Raw genomic sequence first — 27,605 nt, 5'->3', positions numbered from 1 at the left:
AAAAATTAGCATACTATCTTTGTTCAAACATTTAGTTAATCCCTAATTTAATCTGCTGGACTGAATGGTTGTTTTGAACTTCAAGATACATGATTTAAGCTCACCAGCTGCTCCTCCAAACACATATACAGGGTTGCTATGAGTCAGAATGGACTCCACAGCACTTAACAACCACAACAATGGAGTCCTGGTGTGGAACTGTGGGTTAATGCAAAGTCGGTTTGAACTTGCAGGGTATTCAAGGTCGGTATGATGGCTTTTACATTGTTGTTGTTAAGTGCCCTACAGTCTGTCTGACCCATAGCAGCCCTGTATAGGGTTTCCAAGGAGGAGTAGTGAGTTAATTTAATGTTTGACCAAGTATTGTTGTTGTTGTTAAGTGCCGTCGAGTCAGTTCCGACCCATAACGACCCTGTAAAGGGTTTCCAAGGCTGTAAATCTTTACGGGAGCAGAAAGCTTCATCTTTCTCCCACGGAGTGGCTGGTAGTTTCGAACTGCTGACCTTGTGGTTCACAGCCCGATTCGTAACCACTACGCTACCAGAGCTCCTTTAGCAGACTAATTTTTAAGTTGATCATTTTGAATGTTTCGGCTGGAGTCCTGGTGTGGTGCCGTGATGTAATGCACTGGACCATAAGGTCGGTCTGAGTCTCAAGGTCGGCGGTTCACATTCCCCAGCCGCTCCTTGGAAATCCTATACTGGGTCGCTACCAACTCGAGTCGGAACCAACTCAATGGCACTTAACAACAGCAATGTGATGGCTGCAACTGCGCTTGCTGTGGCAAAGCCAGAGCAAATGATTTTGTGGGTCAGACATTCCACACTCCTGCCGTGTCGCAAAACACTGGGAAGCCCCATGAACGTATCATGACCACTCCGAAAATGCTTGTGGAACAAATCCAGCATCTCTCTGTTCTCAAGACAAGTTGGGGGCAGTGTGTCCATCAAATTCCTCTGAAATTAATAATATAAAAATTATCAACACCATGAATTGAGCATGTGTGATGCTCAGGCCCAAGGGCCGGCCACTTCACTTGTGTTGTCGCTATGCTCCTGACCAGAGGCACTATTAATATCTCCATTTTATGGAAGAGGAAATGGAAGTCCACGTGTCCAAATGCCTGTGGAGCAAGTGAATGAAGCAGCACTTTTTCTCCTTGCTTCCTTCCGGAGAAAGACAGTAGGAACAAAAGTATGTATTCTTTGGGGGGGTCCTCATGTGCAATCTAGGAGGGGTTGAGCATTCCCTGTGGTGAGAATGGTGTACTAGTGGAAAAACAGGGCCTGGGCTGGGTCCACTACACAGGCCCCCAATACTCTCTCAGTGAGGCAGACTACAGGGTCAGGCTACACTCATACCCACCCCTCCTTATAACTTGATGATTGGTGGGTACATCGGTCTCTTAGGAATTGGTGCCTGTGAGTTCACTTCTGACCTCAAATTTCTCTATCGATAGGGGGCAGTGTATGAGCCAAAGCAAAGGTTACATTAGAGCTGGGTTGGGGCCCCAGGGTTCTGCCTTTTCCAGACAATTCCTCCAACACAAAGTGCACAGATAGCAAACTCCAAAGACAAAGCCATCCCCAGCCTAACTCCTGGCTCAGGGTAGGAGCAGAATGAAAGCAGAAAAAATACTGGCAGGGATAGGAGGATGAGATTGTCTTATGAAGGAAGGAGGTGTTGAAGACTTCACAGAGATGTTTCTGGGATTAAGTCTCAGGTCCCACTTTGTACCCACACGGCTCAGCTCTGCGTCCAGCAACTCTGACAAAGACTCTGGTACTGTACTCCCTGTTGACGGCTGCTATCAACCGCCCCAGCTCATGGAAACTTCACAAAGCACTGAAGGAAACTGCCCGGTTCTGTGCGCCCCGCCTTATGTGGTCCATAGGGTGTTCACTGGCTGATTTTCAGTAGAATGCCAAGCTTTTCCTCCTAGCACATCTGGAACTTCTGCTGAGACCTGTTCAGTGTCAGAACAACATGCAAGCCTCCACTGAGAGACAGGTGGAAACTGCAGTTGAGCTATCTTGGCAGAAATAGAACCAGGGACTGTCACGTGTTGTTAGGTGCCGTTGAGTCGTTCCAACTCATAGCGACCCAATGCACAATAGAATGAAATGCTGCCCGGTCCTGCAGAATCCTCACAGTTGTTGTTACACTTGAGCCCATCGCTGCTGCCACTGTGCCAATCCATCTCGTTGGGAGTCTTCCTCTTTTTCTCTGACCCTCTATTTTGCCAAGCATGATGTTCTCTGGGGACTGGTCTCGCCTGATGATATCTAGTATGAGAGATGAAGTTTCATCATCCTGGCTTCTAAAGGGGCATTCTGACAACTTCTTCCAACACAAATCTGTTTGTTCTTGCAGTCCATGGTACTTTTAATATTCTCCAAAACCATAACTCAAATGCACCAATTATTTTATTGTCTTCCTTATTCATTGTCCCCCAATTGTCACATGCCTATGAAGCCATCAAAAATACAAAAATACCGTGGCTTGGTCAGGCACACCTTAGTCCTCAAACTGTTGTCTTTGCTCTTTTCCCACATTGGTGGTGTTAAGTGCTGTTGAGTCAGTTCCGACTCATAGGGACCCTGTACAGGGTTTCCTAGGAGCAGCTGGTGGGTTTGAACTACTGACCTTGTGGTTCACAGTCCAGTGCCACACCAGGAAGGAATCTTCCCACATGGAAGAAGGGAATTCTACCAATGAAGCCCTACTGTTGGGTCCTGAGATGATTTAGAGGTCTGGCTAGGGTGGGGGGTCAAGATTCTTGAAGTCAGGAGGAAGAGAGAGTGCCACACTGTGCCCTGAGGGTGAGTTTCTTAGTGGATGCCCCCCACCTCCTTTGTTGTTGTTAAGTGCTGTCTGAGTCAGTTTCAACCCATAGGGACCCTGTAGAGAGTTTCCAAGGAGTGGCTGGTGGATTTGAATCACTGACCTTGTGGTTAACAGTCCAGTGTTTATTCTACAGTGCTACACAGGACTTCCCCTCTCCTTTAGATTAGGTGGAAGGTCTTCAGGCGAAGGAGACTTCTCCAGGCCTCAGGTGATCTTAGGAAGGCTCTCCCTGTCCTCAGGGAGGTGCGTCCAGAAACAACGGCCATCAAGGTTGTCCTTGGAGGGATTTGGATGGGTGTGGAAGGGAACAAGGAAGGTGACCTGGGGGTGATAAGGGGACCTGCCCAAGCAGAGCTCCCAGGTGGGGGGATCTCTTCCCGGAGATGACCCTCAAGCTGGGGGAAGGATGACAAGAACCAGGGCATTCAGGCTGAAGGAGAACCCCCCCCCCCATGTCCAGACACTCTTAATTGTCCCTGAGTTAGAAATTTTATCTGAGACTATGCAGGAGCCGTGGACTTCATTCTTCTTGGATCAACTAACAACACTCAAGGAAGCAGCAGTCAGGAAATCAAATGATGTATTGCATTAGGCAAATCTGCTGCACGGGACCTTTTAAAAGTGTTGAAGAGCAAAGATGTCAGCTTGAGGACTAAGGTGCGCCTGGCCCAAGTCATGGTATTTTCAATAACCTCATACGCATGTGAAAGCTGGACAGTAAATAAGGAAGACCGTAGAAGAATTGATGCTTTTGAGTTATGGTGTTGGAGGAGACTATTCAAAGTGCCATGGGCTGCCAAAAGAACCAACAGATCTGTGTTGGAATAAGTACAGCCTTGGAGGCCAGAATGCCCAAACTTCATCTCTCATACTTCAGACATATCGTCAGGAGGGACCACTCACTCCTGACCAGAAGGATACCATGTTTGGTAAGGTGGAGGGTCAGAGAAAAAGAGGAAGACCCCCAGGGAGATGGATTGGCAAAGTGGCAGCATCAATGGGCTCAAGCGTGGCAACGATAATGAGGTTGGCCCAGGATTGGGCAGTGTTTCATTCTGCTGTGCGTAAGGTCGCTATGAGTCGGTACCGACTCGATGGCACCTAACAACAATAACAAATGCAGGAGCTCTGGTAGCATGGTGGTTACCAGTCAGGCTGCTAACCTCAAGGTCAGCAGTTCGAAACTACTAGCAGTTCCGTGGGAGAAAGATGAGGCTTTCTGTTCCCATAAAGATTTATAGCCTCAGATACAGGTCGCTGTGTCGGAACCGATTCCACAGCACATCAACACCACCACCACAGCTGTACGATCAGTACACAAGGTTGGTGGTTCAAACCCACTAGCTGCTCCTTGGAAACCCTATACAGGGTCACTATGAGTCAGAACTGAGTCAACAGCACTGAACAACAACAGCAATACTGAAAACCATTGAAGCATTGAAGTGCACACTTTAAGTGGGTGAATTTTCTGATATATGTGTTATCGCTCAAAAAAAAAAAAAAAAAAACACCCACCAAACAAAACAGCAGTTCCGACAAAGACACGGGTACTGTACTTAACATGTTGACAACTGCTGTCAACTGCCCCAAACCACATCCATCAGGTTGAATCCAAACCCTAGCAACCACACAGGACAGATTAGAACTGCTCCTCTCCTTAAAATTTCTGAGACAAAATATTTTTTATTTACTTTTTATCATCAGTTTAACATTCAACAAATAATATACTTCATTTCCGTAGTGTGATTGCATCAGTGCACGGAGTATTTACCTCCATACACTTTAACTCTTGTACTCGTTTTAGGGAAACTGTAATCCTTTCTGGGATTAGTAGTACATCTTTCTTCCTTAGAGCATGTGGTGAATTTGAACTGCCAGTCAAATGCTTAACCCGTGGCATCACCATATAACCATATATGTTGTTATATGCCGTGGAGTCGGTTCCGACTCATAGCAACCCTGTACAGGGTTTCCGAGGCTGTAAATCTTTACAGGAGCAGAAAGCCTCATCTTTCTCCTGAAGAGCAGCTGGTAGTTTCGAACTGCTGACCTTGCAGTTCATAGCCCGATTCATAACCATTATTCTACCAGAGCTCCTTTTAAAGATGTTAAAAGAAGCCTTAGTGGTGCAGTCATTAAGTGCATTGCTGCTAGTAGACTTTGGTTGGTTCAAAACTAGAGTACGAGGTGGTCTGTCAGTTTCTAACCAAGATTACAATCTAAGAAACTAGGGCAGGTCTATTCATCCTATACAGCTGTTACAAATTGGAGTCAATTATAAGGCAACGTATGTGGTGGTGTTTTTTTTTCTTTCTCAGCTAAGTCCTGGTGTGACTCTATACAATAAGCATTGAACTGTTAACCACAAGGTTGGCAGCTCAAACTCACCAGCTGCTCCTTGGACACAGGGTCACTATCAACTGGAATCAACTTGATGGCATTTAGCAACAAGAAGACATAGTAAATAGGAGTTTACTGTTTTGTTTTTGTTTCTTTTTTTGCGAATTGAGCGAAGGTTTATAGCTGCAGATCACATTCCCACATTGGACAGTTCCTTTTATTACAATGTTGCAATCCCTTCCATGTATCATCAGTTAACAGTGTTTACCTCTATTCATTTTAACTTTTGTAGTCCTCCTTGTTTTCTGATATGGTAGCATGTTTTTAAAAATAAAGAAATTTCATTGTACACCTTCCAGGTGACCTTAAATCTAGGTTGAAGCCCAGGTGGAAGGCCCTTTCTTCTCGGAAGTCTTCTCTGTTCTGTTCTTACCTAATCCCCCTAATCAGTGGACCTCCTTGTACAAAACTGTAGCCAGCTATGGTCAGCCTAACCTTGAGACACTTGGAGGGTTCCGGTCCCCAGTGCTTTCCTGACCTATACTGGGAGGTGGGAACTTGGCCCCTGGTCCCTTTTTGGGTGACAGGCCTGGAACTTGGGATTTTATTCTGCCCATAGAAGACTTACCCAGCCCCCAGGGATGTGGGAGAGGCTTCTCCTACTGAGTCTGGGAAGCAGCGTAGAAGAGAGACCACAGGTTCCCATCTGACAGAGGAGGACACTGAGGCCCAGATGGGTGAAGCCTGCTGAAGATTATGAGTAAGCAAGCTGGTGGCAGGTTGGTGGTATGATCCTGGAGCCCTGCCTCATTTTTGGCTGTTGGGCACCAAGGTTGCCTTTTAAGCAGGAGGATGGCTGAATGGATCCACTGGTCCACTGAGCAGTCACCAAGGCCCACAGCAAGCAGACAGACTCTGAAAGGACCCCAGTCCCTTGCTGCCCTCCCTGCCAGTCTCATTGCCCACGCCTGTGGCTCAGAGTTGCTATGGACCAGTTATTCTTCCAGATGAAGATTTCACAGGTAGTGCAAGGGGCTGGGGCCTGGGCTCTTAGGTGGGGAACTTTTAGCAGGAATGCCAAACTCCTGGAGCCCCCTCTCCACTTGTGCCTGGATCCTGGGCACCTCAGTAAGGTTTTGAACAAGGGACCCCATTAGCGCATCTGAGAGACCAGAGTAACTGGGAGGTTCGCCCTGAAGGGCCAGCCTGCCTGGGATGGTGTGGCAGCTCCAGGAGGACACCTTCTCTCTTTGCCACTCTAAGGCTGGCCCTTTAAATCCGAGACGATGATGTCATGACAGCTAGCAAGAGACGGGAGGGGGACTGCAGGCCTGAGGATGGACTACAACTCCCAGCAGTCTCAGGTGAGCCACACCCCTCCCAGCAGGCCCGGACTCGCCGTAGACTATTAACCCGTCCAGTGCCGGCTTCCCAGGAACCTTGGAAGTGTTTAGCCGGGGTGGGGTGGGAGCGGGGATTCCCAAGGTGGTGGTCTGGGCCTGAGTGGATCAGGCGAATCCCTGGGCCTGATATAGGATGATGGCCCATTTCCTGCCCGTGTGCTGGCATCGCCGCCTGCTTCCTGGTGTAAATTTGTGTGTCCTGCTCATTCGTTACGCAAATTCCGTCCCATAGGCCAGGGGTTCAGCCTCAAAGAGGTATCCAGCCCACGCTGCTTGCTGGCTTCCAGAGCTGGAGCTAGCCTGTCTCCTGGAGTCTGCCCACAGTGTCACCCCTGGCGTACGGTCGCCCCCTTTAAGCGGAGCGGGGACTACATCTCCCAGAGGCCCTTGGACCTGCCTGACGCATTCCTCCCCCCCCCCCGCCCGCGGGGAGGTGCGGGCCGGGCGGGGGGGAGGTGACTTGATGTCATCCTGAGCAGCTGGGCGCTGGTGCCGGTGCGCACAGAGCTGGGGCTCCGCTGCGCCGCGCTGGGTCTGGGTCCCCGATAACAGCCAAAGGTCCGCGCGCCATCAGGATAGTCTGGAGCCCGCCGTCCGTCCGCACCCCGGGTCAGGACTGAGCTGGGGGGATGCTCCAGTGCCCTGAAGCCCGCGGGAGAACCCTGGAACGTCGCCGCCCAGCCCCAGTGCCCTGAGCGGTGCGGCTGCCCCCCACCCCCGTGAGCAGGCCCTGGAGGTTGGGGACCAAAGTCTTGGTTTCAGAGAAGTGAGTGTACCCTTCCTCACTAGGAGCCCATGAGGTTTGGAGACGCTGAGGTGGGGGGAGGGTGTCCAGGTTTCAGGAGCGGGTGGTGGCATGGGAAGGGGGTCCCATTAGAAGATCTGACTTCTGGGCCAGGGGCTACATTCTGTAAGGGACAGGGATGGCCACAGTAGGGCTGGTTTAATAGATAGGTGCTGTTTTGGAGCCAGGGGCCTGTCATCTGGATGGGTGACCGTGGAAGGGGGCTGCACCTCATGGAGTACAGGCCAGGGTGGGGGTTGGAGGAGGGGACAGGAGACTCAGCCCTCAGCTGCAGCCCCCCAACCCTGTCTTTCCAGAATGAACAGACTGACCAGTTCTCTCTATCTTTTCCTTGTTCACCTTTTCTGCCCCAACTTCATTTTCCAAAGAACCAGGTGGGACCCCTAACTGGACTCCTTGGGACCCCCAGGAAGGACCTGAGGCCCGAGCCATCCTCTTCTCTTGCCTGCCTGCCTCCCAGGACTGGGCAGCTGCTGGAGGCTGTGGGAGGGGGGGGCCCAGGACTGTGGTTGTGGCCCCCCCCACGCCCCAAAAGGATGGGCCCAAGTTAGGAAGCTCAGTGTCAACCAGCATTCTCCAGGCCCAGAGGGACCCCTGGGGGCTCTGAAGGCTTGTCCACTGCCTGGCCACCATGGAGACGAAGCTGCCTCCTGCGAGCACTCCCACCAGCCCCTCATCCCCAGGGCTCTCGCCTGTGCCCCCACCCGACAAGGTGGATGGCTTCTCCAGGCGTTCCCTGCGCAGGGCCCGGCCCCGGCGCTCCCATAGCTCTTCTCAGTTTCGCTATCAGAGCAACCAGCAAGAGCTTACCCCACTGCCCCTGCTTAAAGGTGAGCCCTGGGCCCAGGCCCCTTCCAGTCCTCAGTCGCCACTGCCCCCCCAGCCCTCCGGCCCTCTTTGCTGACGCATGGCTTGACTGGTCTGTCATCCCTGGGGGGTGGGGCATCGGCCTGTGGCGCCACCCTAGGGGGCTGACCAAGGCCAAGGGTGGGGCTGCAGCCTAAGCTCCTGGAAGCCACTAACAGCCCAGTTTGCTGCCAGGGCCCTGGAGCTGGTACTGGACGCAGCACCCCGGCGTCACAAGGTCTGATGGCCAAATCAGAGAGGACCCTAGGGATCCACTGGTCTGAGCCCCCTCGCACTTCTGGCTTACAAAACATGGTGTGAGAGGGAGGCATGTCTCTCCACTCCCACCCCTCAGCCCACCCCTGTCCATGGCCTTGCTCAGACCAGTATCTTGTGAGCCTGGGTACCCTGGCGGAGTGGAGGGTGGAACAGGGGCTGTGTGCGCTCTGCAGGGCTCCTGTGGCATTAGGACCCTGGCTCAGCACCCCTTGCCTCCTAGATGTGCCTGCCTCCGAGCTCCATGAGCTGCTGAGCCGTAAGCTGGCCCAGTGTGGGGTGCTCTTTGACTTCTTGGACTGTGTGGCCGACCTGAAGGGGAAGGAGGTGAAGCGGGCGGCCCTCAATGAGCTGGTGGAGTGTGTGGGGAGCACACGGGGAGTCCTCATTGAGCCTGTGTACCCAGACATCATCCGCATGGTGAGCACAGGCATTGGGCTGCCAAGAGGAGGGGGTGAACCCAACCTTGTGGGGGTCTTAGAGCTGTGGGAATCTTCCTGGTTCACTGTGCAGGGGACAATCTCCACCCTGTTCACTTGGACTCCTGCCCCCCCCCTCCGTTCCCCTCTTTTGGTTCCCAGCACCTGGCCTGACCCCCAAGCACCCCTCTCACCGAGGCCTTGAGTACCCTTCTCACACCCCTTACTTTCCGTGGCCTGGTTCAGGTGCCTCCTCTTCCACCAATCTTTTCCCCAGTGTTCAAGCTGAAGAGTGCCCATCAGGTGGGTCCTGCCACCTCCCAAGTTACCTTTCCTCTGGACTGCACCTGATGGTCTCACCCACGCGGGGTCCCAGCCCTGGGCCAGGCTGACATATTATGAGCATCTGACAGGGACTGATGAACCCATTAGGATGAGGGACCCTTGATTTCAGCCTTCACGGTCTTCCTTAAAGAACCCTCCCTCTGCCCCTCAGATCTCCGTCAATATCTTTCGAACCCTGCCGCCCAGCGAGAACCCTGAATTTGACCCTGAAGAGGATGAGCCCAACCTTGAGCCTTCATGGCCACACCTGCAGGTACGAAGGGTTGGGAAGGCAAGGGTCTGAGCTTCAGAAGTGACCCAGGAGGGTGGGAGGAGCTCCTCAGGCTCAGGGTGTCAAATGAGGGCCATGGGGTTGAAGGTACCTCTCTATTTTCCACCCCCAGCTGGTCTATGAATTTTTTCTGCGTTTCTTGGAGAGCCCAGACTTCCAGCCCTCTGTGGCAAAGAGATATGTGGATCAAAAGTTTGTCCTGATGGTGAAGTGGGGAACCCAGGCTGGGGAGGGGCAGGCACTCTGAGGGGTGGGAGATAGGATGGTAGCCACCTTGGATTGGCCTCCTGTCTGACCCCTAGCCTGGGTCCCCCAGCTCCTAGAGCTGTTTGACAGCGAGGACCCCCGGGAGCGTGAGTACCTCAAGACCATCCTACACCGGGTCTATGGCAAGTTCCTGGGGCTGCGTGCCTATATCCGCAAACAGTGCAACCACATCTTCCTGCGGTAAGCCACCTGAGGGGGTCAGGGGGGAGGCGCCAAAAGGCCTCTGGGCTGTGGGGCTAGGTGGCACTCTGACATCAAGGTCATTCCTGCGTGTTGATTATACAAAGCCTGTGAGGTGATCGGGGAAAGGAGGCTTTTTTTCACTGTACGGATGAGGAAATGGAGACTCACAGACATCACGTGGTGTGCAGGGACTAGGTCCTTTGGACCCTTTTTGTGCCCTGCCATCAGGACCAAAAACCCCAGCACCGATGCTCAAATCACATGTTCTGGAGTGACATGGTCTGCCTTTGAGTGTGGGGCCGATCTCTGGGAGAATTTAGGCAAGTTCTCTTGCAGTTGGGCTGTGAATTTTTGTTGAAACTCTCTCCTAGTTCCCTCATCTCATTGGGAATAATCTTTGAGTTAACTGAAGCAAATCCATCAACACCAAATTGGTAGTGGTGGTGTGCTCCAAAACACTAGGGGTAATTCCCGATTGAGGCCGGAACTCTGTCACATTAGCTATAAATAGGGGGGGTCATGATCCCTGGCCCTCCATGAGCCCAGAAGTCTTCATTGACTAACTTCAGGGTCAGTTTCATTTAAATGCAAACCACTTTCATTGACACTTTAAACCTCAATTTCCTCATCTGTATATAGTGGGTCTAGGAGTCCCTGGGTGATGGCCATGGTTAACATGTTTGATGCTAACCAAGAACTTAGTGGTTTGTGTGTACAAGAGGCACCTCAGAAGGCCCGGTGATCTACTTTAGAAAGCTCAGCCCTTGATGATCCTTTGGAACATAGTTTTATTCTGACACACGAAGTTGCTATGAATCAGAGAAGACTCCATGGCAACTCTTTTGTTTGAATAAGGAGTCTAGTCTAATGCATTTTACCTGTGGTGTCATTTTGGGAAGCCACGGAAGAGTAGATGGTGTTCTTTTGTTTGAGTACGAGGATGTAACTCAGGGTCTGTTGGTGGGATGTGAGGCGTTAGATGAGTTGGGATGCGTCCCAGAGAGAGATTGGAGCTGGAACGCAGTGGCAGAAGGTAACTGAGCAGAGCAGAGGATTCTAGAGGTGAGTGTGGAGGTGGAGCTCAGCAGGGCCTAGTTTGGCACTAGAATGCGGGAGGGGTGGGCAGGCCGACCTGATTGTTCGAGTCCCTCTGCAGGTTCATCTATGAGCTGGAGCACTTCAACGGCGTGGCTGAGCTGCTTGAGATCTTGGGAAGGTGAGTCTCCTGGGCCCGAGTGGGCACAGCTTGGTTCTGGACGGGGGGATGGGCCCAGTCAGTCAGTCCCTTGAGCTCTCCTGTCCTCTTCTGCCCCGCCTCAGCATCATCAATGGCTTTGCGTTGCCCCTGAAGACGGAGCACAAGCAGTTCCTGGTCCGGGTCCTGATCCCCCTGCACTCTGTTAAGTCACTGTCTGTCTTTCATGCCCAGGTGAGCCTCTTACCTGGTCCTGCCTGCAAAGAGCTTCTCATGGGGGCAGGCAGGTGCACCGCCAGAGTCACCAACTCACAGCATCCGCTCCCTCCGTCCATTTCTTTTCCGAGGCTGTTTCATCCCCCTTGGAGGATTCCCACTGACCCTTTAAGGCTGATCTCAGACAGCAGCTCTGGGAGGCCTTCCCTGGCCTCTTTGCTTCTGCCCTAGGCAGAATGAAACATTTCTTCTCTAATCCATAGACAGGGATGTACTGGGCCGAGCATTTCCAGTGTTCCCAGCACACTGACTGCTTGCTGGCCCATCCTAGGTGCTATGGAAAGACTGGTGAACTGGAGCCCATGCCTTGGCTGTCTTGGGTGGCCAGTCCTTGGCCCCTGGCCCTCCCTGATCCCCATTTTCTCTCTTCCACAGCTGGCATACTGTGTGGTTCAGTTCCTGGAGAAGGATGCCACCCTTACAGAGCATGTGAGTCCTTTGGGATCGGGGGGAGCACAGGCCTCCACCTCTGCAGGTCTGACTGCTTTCTCCCTCAACCCACATAGGTGATCCGGGGTCTCCTGAAGTATTGGCCCAAAACCTGCACCCAGAAAGAGGTATGGAGAAAGGCTCAGATGCCCACCAGAGGGGGGTGCGTTGTGGCAGGGGATGTGAGCGCTGCCCATCTGCCCCACTCCCTCAGGTGATGTTTCTGGGGGAGATGGAAGAGATTCTTGATGTCATTGAGCCCTCCCAGTTTGTGAAGATCCAGGAGCCCCTCTTCAAGCAGGTGGCTCGCTGCGTCTCCAGCCCCCATTTCCAGGTATGAGGTGAAGACAGGTGGCGTGGATGACCCAGAAGGTCGCCTGGTCCACCTGACACAGCTCCCTCTGCCCTATTGGGAGCCACTGGGCTTAGAGGCAGGAGACCTAGTGTTGGGCTGTGAGCAAGTCAGCTTTTCATCTGTAAATGGGCCAACAATGATCTCTCCTCAGGGTGGTGGTGTGAGGGTAATGGTGAGTGTATGCTGGCTCCAGAGTGGAAATGGGGTGGACAGTGTTCCCACTTTCCCCCATAGATTTCATTCATCCTACACCAGCAGTCAGAATTCCCACAATCATACCCCTCTGCATGTATGTACAGACCACCTCCCATTCCTGGGAGCTGTCATTTGGTGAAAATCAACTCTTCTACACAGCAATTCCAGTATTTCCATTTACTGAACACTGCAAGGCCCAGTATCTCACTGAATTCTTGTAAACGCCCTGTGCAGCTAGGCATCAGTAGCCCCATTTTACAGATGAGAAAGCAGGCAGAGGTTGCAAGGTCAGCTTAGAGTGGAGCTAGGATTTACCTTTGAGGGTTCCAGGCTCATATGAGCCAAGGGCCTTGAGGTAAGGGGTGGCTAGCATACCTAGCCCAACAGACCAGCCACCACTGTCTCATCTGGCTCAGGTTGCAGAGCGGGCTCTGTACTTCTGGAACAACGAGTATATCCTGAGCCTCATTGAGGACAACTGCCACACTGTGCTGCCTGCTGTGTTCGGGACTCTCTACCAGGTCTCCAAGGAGCATTGGAATCAGTGAGTGCCAGGGACGGGGACCAGGGTAGGTCAGCTAAGACCCCGGGCTCTCCCGGAGCTGGAGAGGGGCAGGGAGACGAGGAAGTGCTGGTTGGCTTGGTGGCCAGTGGACCTTCAGAAGACATTGAGCCAGGCAGCTAGCTGGTGGGCAAGTGAAATGGCTCTCATCTCCACATCCCTCCTCAACCCTGCCCAGGACCATCGTCTCTCTGATCTACAACGTGCTTAAGACCTTCATGGAGATGAATGGGAAACTCTTCGATGAGCTCACAGCCTCCTACAAGCTGGAAAAGCAGCAGTGAGTGTGGGGGCAGAAACTAAAGGATTCCCTGTGGCCCCGCCTGAGCAGAAGGTTCCAGTCTCTCCCTTGCCTACCCACTGCAGCCTCAGACAATTGTTTCACATAAGCCTTGGGGCTCCCTGTAGCAGGGGACCCCCCCTTTAGCCTGGGTCTCATAACCGTTCCTCTGTAGTTGGGAATGGTGGGGAGGAAGGTGGTGGGAGGCCCAGGGCCCGGGCTGCCTCACCCTCTACCCTCAGGGAGCAGCAGAAGGCCCAAGAGCGCCAAGAGCTGTGGCAAGGCCTGGAGGAGCTACGACTTCGCCGTTTACAGGGGGCTAAGGAGGCCCCCCTCCAGCGGCTAACCGCCCAGGTGGCCACCACTGGAGGTCAGAGCTAGAGATCCTACGGCCGAAGAGGAGTGGGGAGCCCAGAGCCACCAGTCCCTCCTCCCCAACTTCTGCCCAGGGGCCCAGAGACACACACCTACCCCTGGCCTGGGCTAAGGGGTCTGAGAATGCCCTGCCTGGCCCACAAGGGCAGCTTTCACTTGGGGGAGAGAAAAGATGGTGGTCTGGGCAACAGAACTCTCAGGTCCTCAAGGTGGGACTTGACCCGGACAAGCTTGACCAGGAAGCTGCCATCAGGGATCTGCCCTGCTTGCTAAGCTGGGACCCAGCCAGCTACAGGCAGGTTCCTGGCCCTGCTTCCTGCCTCCTCCCTGTGCCTGCCCCTACCTCGTGCCAGCGCGAGGTCCTCTTCACCCCACCATGGGATCCATGGTCTATTTATTCCCCACCCCACCCCCACCCCCCACTACAGACAGCCCAGGACATCATCTCTCCCTCCTCTCCCTCAGCCTGTTCGTCTGCGTCTCCTTTTTATTTATTGGGCAGGGGGAGGGGGGAGGGCACAGACAAGAAGATTCCCAGTGTCCTGGGACTGGGGGTCACAGTAATCTTGGTCTAGCCCCCTTCCCCTGGCTGGGGGTGGACGCAATAAAGAGAGAAACTCATACTGCTCACTTTATTTGACTGGAGAAGTGGGGTGACAGAAAAAGGCAGGGGTTTACAATCCCAGAAGCTCTGAGGAAGAATCGGCACAGAACACTCCTTTAGGAAAAAACCCCACAGCCACTTCTCTGGAAGTTTCTAGACCCACACCTTTCCCATCAGACTGCTTGCCCGCCTCGCTCAAGGGCTAGTAGCGTGAGAGACGGCACATGTCACACTGACAGGCCCTGGCTGTGAAGATTTCCAGGTCCTCCCTCCGGCTCCCTGCACACTGCAGCCGCACCTTCACCTGCAGGAGAAGGGGACAGCCTTCCAGTCCCCTCGTATCTCCTCGCCAACCCCTCACCCCTAAACCAGCCCCCTCACCTTCTTCAGGCCACTGATGGTGCAGCATTGGGAGACGGAGGTGATGTTGTGACGATAGCCGCTGGCTACCAGCACTGAGCGCCGGGAGGGGAAGGCACTGGACTCGCAGTGGCCCACGCAGGCCTGCGCCACATGGGAGCCCTGGCAGGTGCCTTGGCGGTCACTTCGTACTGTCACGTTGAAGGCTAGGAGAGGTGCGCTGCTAAAGACTCAGTGGGATGTTCCCTGCCCTGTGGTGCAGACCACCAGCTCCTTCCTCCCACCCAGATTGCTCGCTGGTCCCAGATTACTTACGGTGCAGGTGGCAGCCTGGGGTGATGGCTGCCTGAGCCCAGCCTTTAGGGACCACCATGACCAGCAGGCAGAAGAGCAGGGTTTTAGGGAACGCCATGGGCACCTGGGTGTGCAGGCCGGAAGGGGGTCTTTAAACTCTGCACGCACCAGGCAAGGCACGCCTGTGCAGGACGAGGTCTGCCTATAGGTGTGGGTGTGCCTGCCGTGTCACTGGTGGGCACGTGTGAGCAGCTGTGAAAGCGGTTCTCCCTCCAAGCATCCCTCCCTCCACGCCCCCTCATCTGCAGCCCTGAGCTCCCCAGCTCCTCTATCCTCTATCCTCGGCCTGCTCACCACTTCTGAGGTGGGACAGAGCAATGGAGTCTCTGGAGCCTCCCGCTGGTCTCCAAACTGAGGCCAGCTCTCCTCGGGTTTTTATTTCTGTGGTTGGAGCCACGCCCTCACAGAGCTTGGCTTTCCTGCCTGCCTCCCCAACCAGAGGCCTAGAACAATCCCACCTGGGCCAGCCCATGCCTCAGAGAGTTCCCTTCTGCCCAAGGACTGAGCTGGGCATTGAGAGGTCCAGACTGGGATGAGCTGGGGCCACCTGGGTTCTCTTTTCATGTGGTGTAACGTTGGGCATGAGGCTTCCCTGTTCAGGCTGCCCGCCCTCCAAGCTCAGCCCTGCAGCGGCAAGGCACTGGGGATGGGGTACAGCATACCTGAGATGTACCTGTTGGCAGGCCCGTTTCATGTTTCACTTTGACAGTGTCGCTAGGTGACTTCTCACTTTGTGTCATCTAGATGGGGCTCTGAGCCAGAAAGTGCCCCATCCCTGGGATCAGGGGCCTGACTCCTAGAAAAGCCCAAAGCTGTCAATCCAAGCAAGCAAATCCCACCATTTCATATAGCTCTCACTTCACAAGTGAGGCAACTAAGACTAGGACAGTCACTACAGGTCACACAGCTAGTTAGTGCTGAGGATGATGACAACTCCAAGTCTCCTGCTGTCCAGGCTGGTACTAAGTTACTCTGGGGACCATGATGTGAGAAGTCCGGAAAACACCCCTTGTTAGCAGAAGCTGGGGGCATGATGGAGCTGAGGGAGTCTGTGGTAATTCTAGGTCCCTGCTTCCCTGACCAACTCAGAGTCCATTAACTCCTCCCCTGGGGGATGAATGGCCATCAGCAGTGTTGTAAAGCAGGCCAGTCTGGGCAGAAGAGGGCAATGCCATCTGAGGGGAGTTGGTATTTCCCACCGACCCCTTCAGTACCATGTGCTCAGGTACCATCGCTCACTTCTCCCTACAGAAGGGGAAGGCTCCAGATCAAGGAGGTTTGGGGGCCTATGCTCTTCCCTCATCCCTCCCTCCGTCCCCCAGCATCTTGCTGGCTCCCAGGTGGGTCTAGACATCTAATGACTTTTGAGTTCACATTACCTCACCAGGTAGCCTGTTGTCCTAATATGGGGCACTGCTCATAATTAAACAGTGATTCGTTCCTGATGTGGATGGTGGGGGGGGGCAGCAACTCAGAATGGGAGGGGAAAGGATGGGAATAGCTGCATAACTCCAAGAATATCCCCAATGTCACTGAATTGTACATGTATAAACTGTTGAAATGGTGTCTGCTGTGCTGTGTATATTCCTAACAAAATAAAAATTTTAAGTGATTTTTTTTTGTTGTTTTTTGAATTAACATTGGCTCCCCTATGTCTCCATCTTATCGTAGTTCCCTGTGGCCACATGAGTCTCATCTATGTTTCCAATGAACCCTCCAGGAACATGAAGGCTGCTCAGACGCCCTGGTCTCCTGGTCAACCCTACACTGTCTCCGGTTAATCTGGAGTCTGCATCTGGCCAAAAGGTCAGAAGGGTAGATGGGAAGCATTTTGTCTGTTGAGAACCTGCTGATGCTTTGGGGTCAAATTAGGTGATGTAGGGAAGGGAGGGCTTTCTCAAGGGCCAGCAGAGCTCAGGACGGTGAGACTGATAAGACCCCTTCCCCTCAGCATGGAGTCCGGTACTGGCCCCAACTATCCAGGCAGACTCGTGTATCTAGAGGGGTGAATATGCTCTCCCTCACTCTCTCCACTTCACGAAATTCTATCAATAACTCTTCATCAATAATTTATTGTCATTAAAATCCTAAGAGCTACAGACAAAAGACCTGAACTGGCTCTCAGGGCAGTAAAATTGTCAGACGAGAGCATTTTTGACAATGCCGTTCTCATTACAACATTTAAATGGGAGAAAAACATGTGATGATAAAAAGGGGTAAAAGCTAGGACTACCCCACACGAGGGGCCTCATCCGCCATGACTGGTTGTCCCAAGAATGGTGAGGATGAAGGAGGGCTAGCTTGGGAGGTGCTCCTCAGTGCAAGGCAGTGCATTAGGAAGGCTCACTGGCTGTCCTTTCGGAAGAAATAGTTGAACGGGAAGAGCGAGCTGCAGGAATGAGAGTGGGGTAAGCTGAGACTCCGACAGGCCTCCTCCCTTTCTCCCCAGGAGTGCTTCATTGGCTATAGCTCTTATGCTCTGGGGAACCACTGAATGGAAACTCAAGTCTGGATCAGCCTTTGAAAAGGTACCCAAATTAGATTAAACTCAGGAGAGGAAAATAAATGGAGAGCTGCCCAAGGGGTGGCTGAACTACAGACAGCTAGAGATCTGCTAACTGCTCTTTAAGAACTCAGGAGACACAACCTAGATCCAGAGGGGAAAATGGACACACGTTAGTAGCCAGGTCATCTGGAGGGCCCACAAGCAGAAGAATGATCTCTGTCCAGCCACCTTTACCACATCCCATGTTCTAGCCCCTGTGCTGGCCACACTGGGGTGGGGCTAGGTGGTGTAAAATTTCTTAAGGGCCTTCACTACCACCTTCCTCTCTTGTGTCTACCTATCCTGGACAGGACACCGAGAGCTCGTGGGTCATCTCCTTCCTTCTGGAAGTTCTCTGAGGGACACAAGGCGCCAAGTCCTGGAGCTAGAGCTTGCTGGCCCTCCACTGGATGCAGAAGGGCAGTCTGTCCTACCTTAGAAACCCAAAGAAACCAGTGGCCCCCGGCTCTGTGGGTTCTTTAGGTAGAGATGGATTACTCTGTTGAGTTAACGGAGCCACCTGCCCGGCCACGCTGTCCTCCCACTGGGATCCTGCAAAAAAAAGACACTCAAGCAGAGCAAAGGTAATGTCAGTCTGGAGGGTACGTTCATGTAAAGAGTGGGGATATGAGCCAAGGGCAGCTTCACAGCAGCCTCATCTGAGGCCTGAATGTCGAATTGTCTCTCAGCTCAGGAAGCTGCTATTCTGACCTCAGAGAATGTTCAAAGTCAGGCCTTGAAATCCTTACAGGGCTCAAGACCATGAAGGCTAGTATGTCTTCACCTGCAATAGCATTTTTTTGATGAAGTCACTTAGGTGTAGCTCTGCTTCTCTGACAACTGGGTACAGGATTAGCAAGGTGAAAGGGTAGCCCCTCACCATGCAGGCCCAGTCTGGGTAGACCATCCATCTACCTTCAATGAACAGAAATGCTCCAAAACTTCCACAGAGGTAGATGTTCCAACAAGACAGAATCAGACATGTCCCTCCCAACGATGGCTGTAAAACTCAGCAGCCCTCTCTGCACTCAACGTAGCCTCTGGAAATCGTACTGGTGGGAAGTCAAGGACTCTAGGGCAGGCTCTGGAGTAGGCCTGGCTAAGTGTGCCTGGGCACAGAGCTTTCTGCTGCTCTGCTCACTTAAGAGCACAAAGGGGGCAGGGTTCTATTTAGGGCATGTGCTTATGAGTTTCTGAAAACCTACCCTGTTCCTGGACATCCGTGTTGTCCACTGCCGGGGCCTCCTGCCATTCCTGCTGGTGTTTTCTCTCTTTGTTCTGATTTTAAAAACACACAGAAAAGTCTTAAGCTTTTATATAACTTGGTGGTCTGATTTCACATTAGTGTTAGGCCTGACTTTGGATGGTTCAGGCAGGTTCTCTAAAAGGACTCTTCTTTTTCCATTTCAGCTTCCTAACCACTGTCTCTCCCACACTGTAAGCCTTAAAGATTAAGAGCCAAGAACAATGGTTGGGTTTTAGTTACCGTTGTGTGTTACTGAGTGCCTACCATTGCCAAGGACAGAATATTGAGGTTTCAGAAATCAGGAGATACAGAAAAATAACCGTACCTTGGAGAAAGGTAGAATCTATGGGGTAAAAGTGACATGTAAACGAAATGTTACAGGACAGTGTGATGAGACTAGAGGCGGAGGAAGCCATGAACTGAGTAGCTGTGGTGAGGGCAGGAGGCCTCACAGGGGCCGTGATATTTGACTGGGATCTTCAGGAGTGAATGGCGCTTTGCCACAATAGGGGTGAGGAGAGGATCAGGGTGGGAGAGCGTTCTAGAAAGGGACAAGATGTAACAGGCACAGTGCCGTACAGAGTCAACATAATCAACACAGGCAGCAATAAGGCTAGGGCATAAGAAGCTAGTACAACACAGTGCAATTTTAGGGTTTCTTTGTGCTATTGCTGATAGGAACTCCCTGTGTTTTGTTTTTTCATTGTGAATTGAGTGATAGTTTACATGGGAGAACATTGGTTTTAAACTCATCATTTCATTGCAGTGATTACACTCCCTTCCATGCATCATCACTCAACAGTACTTACTTCTTCCTGTGTATTCTGAAGGGGACAACCTACAACCTGGCTCTAAGTCCAGAACATTCTTCAGTAAACATCCAGATAGTGATAGTCAGAAACACAGTTCATGTACAAGGGGACTTCAAAAAATTTGTGGAAAAATTTAAAGATAATGTAATTTTCCCACAAACTTTATGAAGATCCCTAGCCTTTTCTTTGAAGTCCTGGTATAGCACTGTGGGTTAATGCACTGGACTGCAAAGTCAGTATGAACCACAAGGTTGGTGGTTCAAACTCACCAGTCCCTCCTCAGAAACCCTATGCATGGTGGATATGAGGCAGAACCGATTCAATGGCGCTTAACAACAAAGCCTTTTCTTTGGGAACCTCTGTCAACTGGCCAGACCCCTTACATGGCTAGACCTTACCCAGCAACTACCCAGCAACCCCTAGGGAGTTTTTAGAGATATTTTACTAGTGAAGAACTATATAGCAAGGGGTCACAGACAAGCCCCCAGGAAAGGAGTCCCCATCCTAAACAAGCTTCAGGTCAGAAGGCAGATAGTTTTGAAATAAGCTTCTCCACAAAGCCCTCAAATCTAACCACACAATCAGAAGTCTATAAAAGCCATAGAGGGAATTCGGGTGGAAGGAGGCCTGTCCTAGACAGGCGAGAGATGGGACTTAGAGGGGCCTGATCCATCTCTGGTTTCTAGCTTGAGGGAATGATGCTTACAAATTTAATAAAACTCTGGTTTGGGGCTTAACTCCTCCTGCAAGGTGTGGCCATACCGAAAGCATTTACTGAGGTTGGCAGCAGGAACTAGAAGAGCACAGGCCCTCTGACAGAGGGTCACTACCTCGGAACCAGGGAAACCACCTTTACAAGATTCGTTAGCTTTTGTGCTCTCCTGTAATCATGAGACTGTGGAGGCCAGCGTCCTAAGAGAAGACAAACTTTGCAGCCTCTGAACCAAGACTTAGGGGACCACGTGGAATGCCCTCTGCAGCTTCAGGGCCAGGTCTGCCTAGACATGCAGTACAAGCAGAGGTGACTAAAGAGCGACATGCATGATGATCAACGTCACTTCTGGGCCATCTGTGTGCTCACCCCATTTTCTTTCCTCCCCAAGGCTGGATCTCTTAAGTCAGGGATCTGAAATACTAGAGGTCATTCATGGCTTTGCCCTTACTTCTCATTCTTTCCCCAACATCACTTATGAAAGAGATCTTGTCAGATATGAGCTGTGTTCTTCTAGGCGTTCCCTACACAGGCTCCTAATGTGCTCAGATGTGTGTGATCCACGCTGACTGGGATCCTACACCTGCACTTCCCGCAAAGGGCAGAGAAAATATTAAGCACTGGACTGTAAGCAGATTCCATTTTCCAGCTGAAGAGACTTACAATGAGAGTCACTATGATCACTTTAATTTAGGAGAAATCTGCTCGTTGGGGACAGCGTCTACAATAGAAACTGTCTTTAGGCTTTGAGTCAAAATCAATAAACACGTTTCTTTTGGTTGGGTTGCATTTTGCTCCGAATTTTTTCTAAACGCAGTTATCAGGTTGAAAAGGTAATTATGTTGAGTAAGAAGCTGTGGGCACTGTTCTTGAGGGAGATGATGTGTCAAACTAAGAATAGGAAAGAACGAAGGATAGAGAGTGAGGAAAATGTTCCTTTAGTAGTAATTATCTTGGTTGTATAAAGCGCCTTTGTTCTCCAGAGCTTTGTGTGTTCCACTTGTACTTTCTCCGTTTGTCTTTTTGCCTCTTGGAAGGTGGGTGATAGGACAGGGCAATCAGCTGCCTAAAATCACTCAGTGAGTGGCTGACCAAGGTATGACTGGAAACCCAGAACTCTCACCCTGCCCACACAGGCAGTGGTCTAAGTACCTAAGGGAGCATTCTTCCCCCAACTAAACAGTAAGCCCCTAGGAACGAAGAAAGCACCCCCAACATTTGCTTGTGTGGGTCCCAGTACCCAACAAAGTCCACTGTAAAAAGGAAAAAGAATAACCTTTTTAAAATTAAAGTCATGTCACTCCTCTAGCTTCAAAATGTTAATTTAGTCAATTCTTATGATCTTCTAGGTCCAGTTTGAATTCCTTAGCATGGCCATGCTGACCTCTCCAGTAACCTTTCTCAGCACTGAGCTCCAGGTGTACTGGTTGGCAGTCCCCCAAAGCATCAGACCTTCTTGCCCTTGGCTTTAACTCCATAGGGTATTCTGAGCAGTTGGGGAACCCTGCCCTCACACCACTTGGTCTGTGTGAGGTTCTCCTTGGTACCTTTCCCCCTCTGTGCTCTGCGCTTTCTAGTCCTGCACCCATCACATCTATAACTCGTAGTCTTTAGGGTAGAGCATGATACTGCTAGTACCTGACATATTGTAGACACTCAATAAAAGTGTGCTGACTACATTCATGTGCAAATCTTTGCTTCATAACTTATCACCTTAATGGTCCAGCCAAGATGAGGGAGGTGAGATGTTAGTGTTGGGGTGCTAGGGTCAGAGCTACTTCGATGATATCAGACAGAAGTAAGAAAAAAAAGGATCTATATGGCATGGTTGGATAAGCACTGGACTGCTAACCACAAAGTCAGCAGTTCAAATCCACCAGCCACTCCAAGGGAAAAAGATGAGGCTTTCTGCTCCTGTAAAGATTTACAGCCTCAGAAGCCCTATATGATAGAGTTGCTGAGTTAGAATCTACTTGATGGTAATTGGTTTGAGTACAAGGCATGGAGAATAGTTAATAGTTTAGAGCAAATGAAAAAGAGTACAAATTTAAAGATTATTACGAAAAAGATATCCTTAAATGAAGGAATAGCAGATACATGAATGTCTAAGTGAGGAAGAGACCCCACAAATGAAATGAAATGCCACTGCTCTAGTGATGATGTTTTCTTTCTTATCAGTGTCCTGTGCTTACACAAGCCCATTTCATCCGTAAACACTAGACACCCCTAGATTCAGTCCTCTATGTAGACGAAGGCAAAACACTTTTGAGAGAGAAAATCTTATACTGGATCCCACCTCAATTCAATACAGACCTATTTTCTTGATTGCAGAGTATCTACTTTGCTCAAAAAGCAGCGGCTTTTTGAGCAAAGTACAGAGGACCTTTTAACAAAAGAATCCATCAATGTGTGTATTACACAGCCACTTTGGGGATGGGCTATGGCAAGGGCAGCAGAGCTGAGTGATGCTCTATAGACAGTTAACCCTGAGAATGAGTTCAGTCAATTCCGTCTACACTCAGGACCAATATGTGCTGGTAACATGAATCCCAACTTGAAACAGCAGCCAACAGCCAAGAGCTTAGAAAGCCATTTTGGTGCTTACCTTTGTGATTTTCTTTTTGCTGGGGCATTGCTTGGACATCCCTGCTTTTTCCCTGGGGTGGGGAGAAGGAGAAGAAGAAATTCCAGACAATGTTACTGGTATTAGCAACAATGCCACATTCATGAAAACATGGCCTAGATGAGTATTTCAGCAGGTTGGCTAGCTTTTATACTACTCCTGGCCTGCAAAACACACTGTGTGGCCAAATTCTCTGTGGGTGCTGCTCTAATTCAAAGTAAAACCCCAATTTGAGACACTTAAGGATCTGAGGGTTGAGGAAAGGAAAAGACGATTGGTACCATGGATCAGGTTTTGAAATACTTGATTGTGCACCAAAACCCAGAGACAGGGAAGATCCGAGACTACATCTCCATGGAAAATTCAGTGCAACATAATAGAGCCCAGCTTCTCACCTCCCTGTGCCCTCACTCCACCTGGCTTCCAGTGCTCACTGACTTGTGCATCTGGAGGGGGCAGAGCTAAACTCTCTGGTGGTCTGCCCTCACTGCTCCTGTAGTCTAGGGCCTGCAGACTCCCCAGAAAAGAGCAGCTACTCTCTGAGAATCTGGGGTGAACGCACTTAGGGCCTTGGAGCAAGCCACGTCTTGGGTCACTCCAGCAGCTTGTTCTGGGATGCTGTTAAAAACAACCGACACAATCAAAAGGTACTTCACTCATTAACTGAAAGATAGACTCTATCAAATATTTACATTTTTTGCACTGTACCGCAAGGTTGGTTTGAACCACAAGGTTGGTGGTTCAAGCTCGCCAGCCATTCCTTGGAAACGCTATACAGGGTCACTATGGGCGACTTTAACAAAAACAACCTCTTAGGGTAGAATTCCAAAAGCACACTGCTCTCTGGGTAAAAGAGAATATTTCTTGTCACTCTTTTGAGGGTTTCCCTATGCTTTGTATAATATAAAAGGAGACAGAGTTGTTTTGCACTGAAGAAGGGAGACTTTCTTCTTCAAGCTTCCTGATCCTGTGATATCGTAAGTTTCGTGCCCTCTGCCTGTGCCTTATAATAGATGACCGTTATAGGTGATCATAAAGTAAGTGTGGACTTCATCCCTCATCTTGAGGAATCCTACTTTTCTGAGGAGGGACTGTGTATGAATTATATTGCAAATATCCACTGGCTTTGATAGTCCACCCAATGAAGCCCTGAGAGAGAAACGGACACAGCCCAGGGCAGACCATCCAGTAGCAATAGCAGACCAAGCTTATTTCATCTCGCCTATATTACTGACCTGTCCAGTCCTGACGTCCTGGGTGTACTGGACACTTCCATGTACCTTCGTTTCCTACTCAGGGCTCCTGCTGATTTCTTCTCATCAGCAACCTTCAAAGAGAAACCAGACCTGGGACCCCTCCTTTTCCAGGTGTTTATGGCAGCTTTTGAGGGCCAAGTGAGAAGGACACCCCAACTGTAAATTACCAAAGCCAACTTTTCACACCTGCTTGGCAAGTATGGATAGACTTTCTGCTAGAGACACAGGGGATAAATGGTTTCATGCCGACACTTCTAAATGCATGTCCAAATGGAAAACAAGAAGAAGGGACAAGAACAAGACACTTTTTGTACAACAGGAGGTAATAAAGAAAACTTTCAATTAGTCTAAAATAGACAAACTTACCAATCCAAGAGGAGTGCTGTTTACTGGTTCACCTACAAGAGGAAATTAGCATGTCTTACTGGGTTAAGACTATTTCCCCTGATCTCTGGCCATTACTTCATTCTCTGGACTGACCCTTGACACACTGCCCTGTGTACTTTTCTCCCTTCTACCTGGTACTTTTTTTCCTAGAAAAGAGTGTCTTCAAACTCTTTTCCATTTCAGAACTATTGTCATCTCCAAGCTGACAAGGGTCTGATTCACGTGAAGTTCTAACAATCCAGGGGGATGATCCTTACTACCAAAGAGAAAAGAAGAAGTTCAGGCCTTAGTGGCAAATGAACTGGGTAGACATTGTAAGGCATGGTGCCCTCTTGTCCCTCCATGAAAAAAAAAAGCCTCCAGAGATTAGAAATCGGTAGCTGTCTTTAAGATGCCACTAGAGTGAAAGCCACTGAATACTCTGAATTAGGAGAAAGTATTTATATAAGTATCTTTTACTGAATACCACTCTAAGTCACACTTTGTATTTTCACCTACCAGTACTTACATATTCAATCCTCTTAACAACTCAAAAGAGATAGGGACTGTTGTTTTTCCTTACCATTTTACAAAGGAGTTACACAAAGATAAGCAACTTATCTAAGGCCACACAGCTATTAAGTGGCAAAGGTACTAGGGTTTGCACAAGAGAGTCTGGCTTAGAGCACATGATCTTGACCTCTACACTAGGCGGTACGGGGGCCCAGTTTGGGTGACCACTCTGTATTGTGATTGTACTACTAACCCATGGACAGCCAGCCTTCCCCCTTTCTACTCTACTACCCACACTTCCACTCACCTGGTGATGGGTTTTCATGAAACCACTTCATCTCTACATATAGAGTGAAAACAAATGGGTAAGGGATCAAGACCATTTCTCCACGTTTGAATTTCAGGCGGGAAACGCTCTCCCACTGGCTTTTATCTGGAAAATGGTGCTAAGGAAACCAGTCACCATCCACAACTATTATCTCAGGGAGGAGACTTCTCCTTTTCCTGACTTATCCTCCCAACTGCCCATTGTTGTGCTGCTCCCATTTGTATCTCCCATGTCAGCTGCAGCTCATTTCCAGCCAGAAAGAAAGGATACAGGGAAATATAATGAAGTGTTCTGTAGCAAAAGGCTGCAGATTGTCCAAGTTTCCCAAAACCACGCGAATAGACTCCTAGAATAAAAATTTGAAATGACTAGTGGTGGCTCTGTAGGATAAGCATTGGACTGTGAACCACAAGGCCAGTGGTTTGAGCCCACTAGCCACACTGCGGAGGAATATGAGGCTTTCTGCTCCCACAAAGAAATACAGTCTCTGAAACCTTATCCAGGGTCACTTTTGAGTTGGAACCAACCCGAAGGCACGTACCAACAGTCTCAGCCAATCTACTGTTACTGTTCTTCACATAGATTAGAGTTTATTAGAACCTTTAACATGCCGTTTACAACTTCATTTCTATGCTTTTGCACAAGCTATTCCCTCTGCCTGAAATGTCCTTTCCACCCATTGGTACATATCCAAATCTTATCTATCCCTTAAGGCAGAGTTCAAAATCATCTTCTCCCAAAAATGTTCCTTGAATCTCCAAGTTGTAAAGAACTGTGTTCTTAAACTTCAGAGTAGCTAGCATCTGGCCATTACTACACTCCTTATACAGGTTTTACTGTCTTTACTGTGTTGTAAAGATGGTCACGTAGAGTCAAACTCCTCTAACTTCATGAGCAGGAAGAATTAGCATCAACAACAGCTACCCCAAATTAGTACCATCCTCCCATGGCACTCTCCACTTCTCTGCTGGGTTCAATAATTTGCTGGTGGTCACAAAACTCACAGTTACAGAGTTTATGAGGAAAATAACGGATTACAACTCAGGATCAGGAACAGGATCAGGAAGCATGTAAGCAGGACTCCTATCTTTCAGCCAGGCAAGGCTCCTCTTAGCCCCTTCGGAACAGGCTTGTTCTCTCAGCCCTCAGCAGTCTCTGCCCTGCTTGGGCAAGAGTCACATAGCTCGTTAACTCCACCAATAAGTACCTAGAGCCACTCCACTTCATCAGGGAACCTCCTGTCCACAGGCTGAGACTCAACTCTTTCATTTGGTAGCTTGGCTCCCCTAATGTAGCTGCGTTACTCTATGGGCTGGGAAGCCCACCACCCTATCTTGTTCCCGTCTCCTGGTTTTGCTGCCACTTTGTCTCTGCTGCTGCTTCTTGCTACCTCGCACCATTCCTGGTGTAACAGCTCTCTATCTCGTGGCTCTACAAAGTTCTCAGTGCAGGGACTTGCAGGTCCAAAAGATACTCTCTGCTCCCAACTGCTTCTTAGTGGTAGTAAGCTCCCACCTCTTGCCTCTGGGATGGCTTTTAACCCTAGCAGGATGGCAAAACTGACCAATTCCCTTAAGGTTCCATATGACTTATTTATATTAGCAGCAAGTTGCCCAATCCCTTGGTGGGCAACAAGCATATTATTTGCATAGCTCTACGTTTGAACTGCAAGGTCAGTGGTTCAAGCTCACCAGTTGCTCCTTGGAAACCCTATATAGGGTCGCTATGGGTTGGAATGGACTCGATGGCACTTAAACAACAACCCACTCGTTGGAGTCCTGGTGTGGCACTGTGGATTAATGTGCTGGACTGCAAGGTCAGTTTGAACTGCAATGGTGGCAGTTCAAGCCCACCAGCTGCTCCTTGGAAGCCCTATATAGGGTCACTATGGGTTAGAACTGACTAGATGGCACTTAACACCCACTCGTTGAGGCTGATGCGGGATCGGGCAGTGTTTCTTTATATGTGCATGGGGTTGCTATGAGTCAGTACCAACTTGATGGCAGTTAACAGCAACAACAACAAAAATGCACTCATCAGAAGTCCAAGTGTGGCACTATAGGACTGGTAACTGGACTGCTAACCACAAGGTTCATGGTTCAAATCCACCAGGTATGCCTCAGAAGGTAATACAGAAACGGCTACAATCATACATTGACAGAGAACTTCCAGAGGTTCAAGCTGGATTCAGAAGAGGCCGTGGAATGAGAGATATCA

The 27,605-nt window shown here is 50.2% G+C and overlaps 3 protein-coding genes across 3 annotated transcripts in view; 1 reads left to right on the top strand and 2 right to left on the bottom strand.

Annotated features, from left to right (window-relative positions):
• Nucleotides 1-7,311: 7,311 nt before the first annotated feature.
• On the top strand, nucleotides 7,312-13,675 carry PPP2R5B (protein phosphatase 2, regulatory subunit B', beta). The gene is made up of 14 exons (XM_006860955.1): nucleotides 7,312-7,356; nucleotides 7,764-8,225; nucleotides 8,741-8,937; nucleotides 9,433-9,534; nucleotides 9,665-9,757; nucleotides 9,869-9,999; nucleotides 11,159-11,218; nucleotides 11,323-11,431; nucleotides 11,849-11,902; nucleotides 11,980-12,030; nucleotides 12,117-12,236; nucleotides 12,869-12,996; nucleotides 13,193-13,294; nucleotides 13,537-13,675. The coding sequence occupies exons 2-14, from the start codon at nucleotides 8,027-8,029 to the stop codon at nucleotides 13,673-13,675; spliced, it is 1,485 nt and encodes a 494-aa protein (XP_006861017.1). The 5' UTR covers nucleotides 7,312-7,356; nucleotides 7,764-8,026.
• Nucleotides 13,676-14,475: 800 nt separating this feature from the next.
• On the bottom strand, nucleotides 14,476-17,246 carry GPHA2 (glycoprotein hormone alpha 2). Its single transcript, XM_006861083.1, has 4 exons — nucleotides 17,226-17,246; nucleotides 14,949-15,051; nucleotides 14,655-14,839; nucleotides 14,476-14,577 (listed from the first exon to the last, which is right to left on the bottom strand). The coding sequence occupies exons 1-4, from the start codon at nucleotides 17,244-17,246 to the stop codon at nucleotides 14,476-14,478; spliced, it is 411 nt and encodes a 136-aa protein (XP_006861145.1).
• An 84-nt stretch (nucleotides 17,247-17,330) lies between these two features.
• Nucleotides 17,331-27,605, bottom strand: part of LOC102824700 (chromosome unknown open reading frame, human C11orf85) — a 21,350-nt gene continuing 11,075 nt past the window's right edge. The window contains exons 3-10 of the mRNA XM_006861082.1: nucleotides 25,659-25,734; nucleotides 25,368-25,493; nucleotides 24,548-24,579; nucleotides 24,161-24,252; nucleotides 22,908-22,959; nucleotides 18,738-18,810; nucleotides 17,967-18,084; nucleotides 17,331-17,376 (exon numbers count right to left, since the gene is read on the bottom strand). Of these exons, the coding sequence (XP_006861144.1) occupies nucleotides 17,331-17,376; nucleotides 17,967-18,084; nucleotides 18,738-18,810; nucleotides 22,908-22,959; nucleotides 24,161-24,252; nucleotides 24,548-24,579; nucleotides 25,368-25,493; nucleotides 25,659-25,734 (615 nt within the window). The remainder of the gene's footprint in view (nucleotides 17,377-17,966; nucleotides 18,085-18,737; nucleotides 18,811-22,907; nucleotides 22,960-24,160; nucleotides 24,253-24,547; nucleotides 24,580-25,367; nucleotides 25,494-25,658; nucleotides 25,735-27,605) is intronic.

This window comes from Chrysochloris asiatica, unplaced genomic scaffold, assembly GCF_000296735.1.
Source record: "Chrysochloris asiatica unplaced genomic scaffold, ChrAsi1.0 scaffold00040, whole genome shotgun sequence".
NCBI lineage: Eukaryota > Metazoa > Chordata > Mammalia > Afrosoricida > Chrysochloridae > Chrysochloris > Chrysochloris asiatica.
The sequence above is the reverse complement of the archived record's forward strand: the minus strand, read 5'-3'. Positions and strand labels throughout refer to the sequence as shown.

Coding starts and splice junctions, on each gene's coding strand:
- PPP2R5B (XM_006860955.1), top strand. CDS start 8,027: ATGGAGACGAAGCTGCCTCCTGCGAGCACTCCCACCAGCCCCTCATCC. Junction 11,219..11,322: donor CTGCTTGAGATCTTGGGAAG/GTGAGTCTCCTG, acceptor GCCCCGCCTCAG/CATCATCAATGGCTTTGCGT. Junction 11,903..11,979: donor ATGCCACCCTTACAGAGCAT/GTGAGTCCTTTG, acceptor CAACCCACATAG/GTGATCCGGGGTCTCCTGAA.
- GPHA2 (XM_006861083.1), bottom strand. CDS start 17,246: ATGGCGGATGAGGCCCCTCGT. Junction 15,052..17,225: donor TGGCGGATGAGGCCCCTCGT/GTGGGGTAGTCC, acceptor CTGCACACCCAG/GTGCCCATGGCGTTCCCTAA. Junction 14,840..14,948: donor CCCAGGCTGCCACCTGCACC/GTAAGTAATCTG, acceptor CACCTCTCCTAG/CCTTCAACGTGACAGTACGA.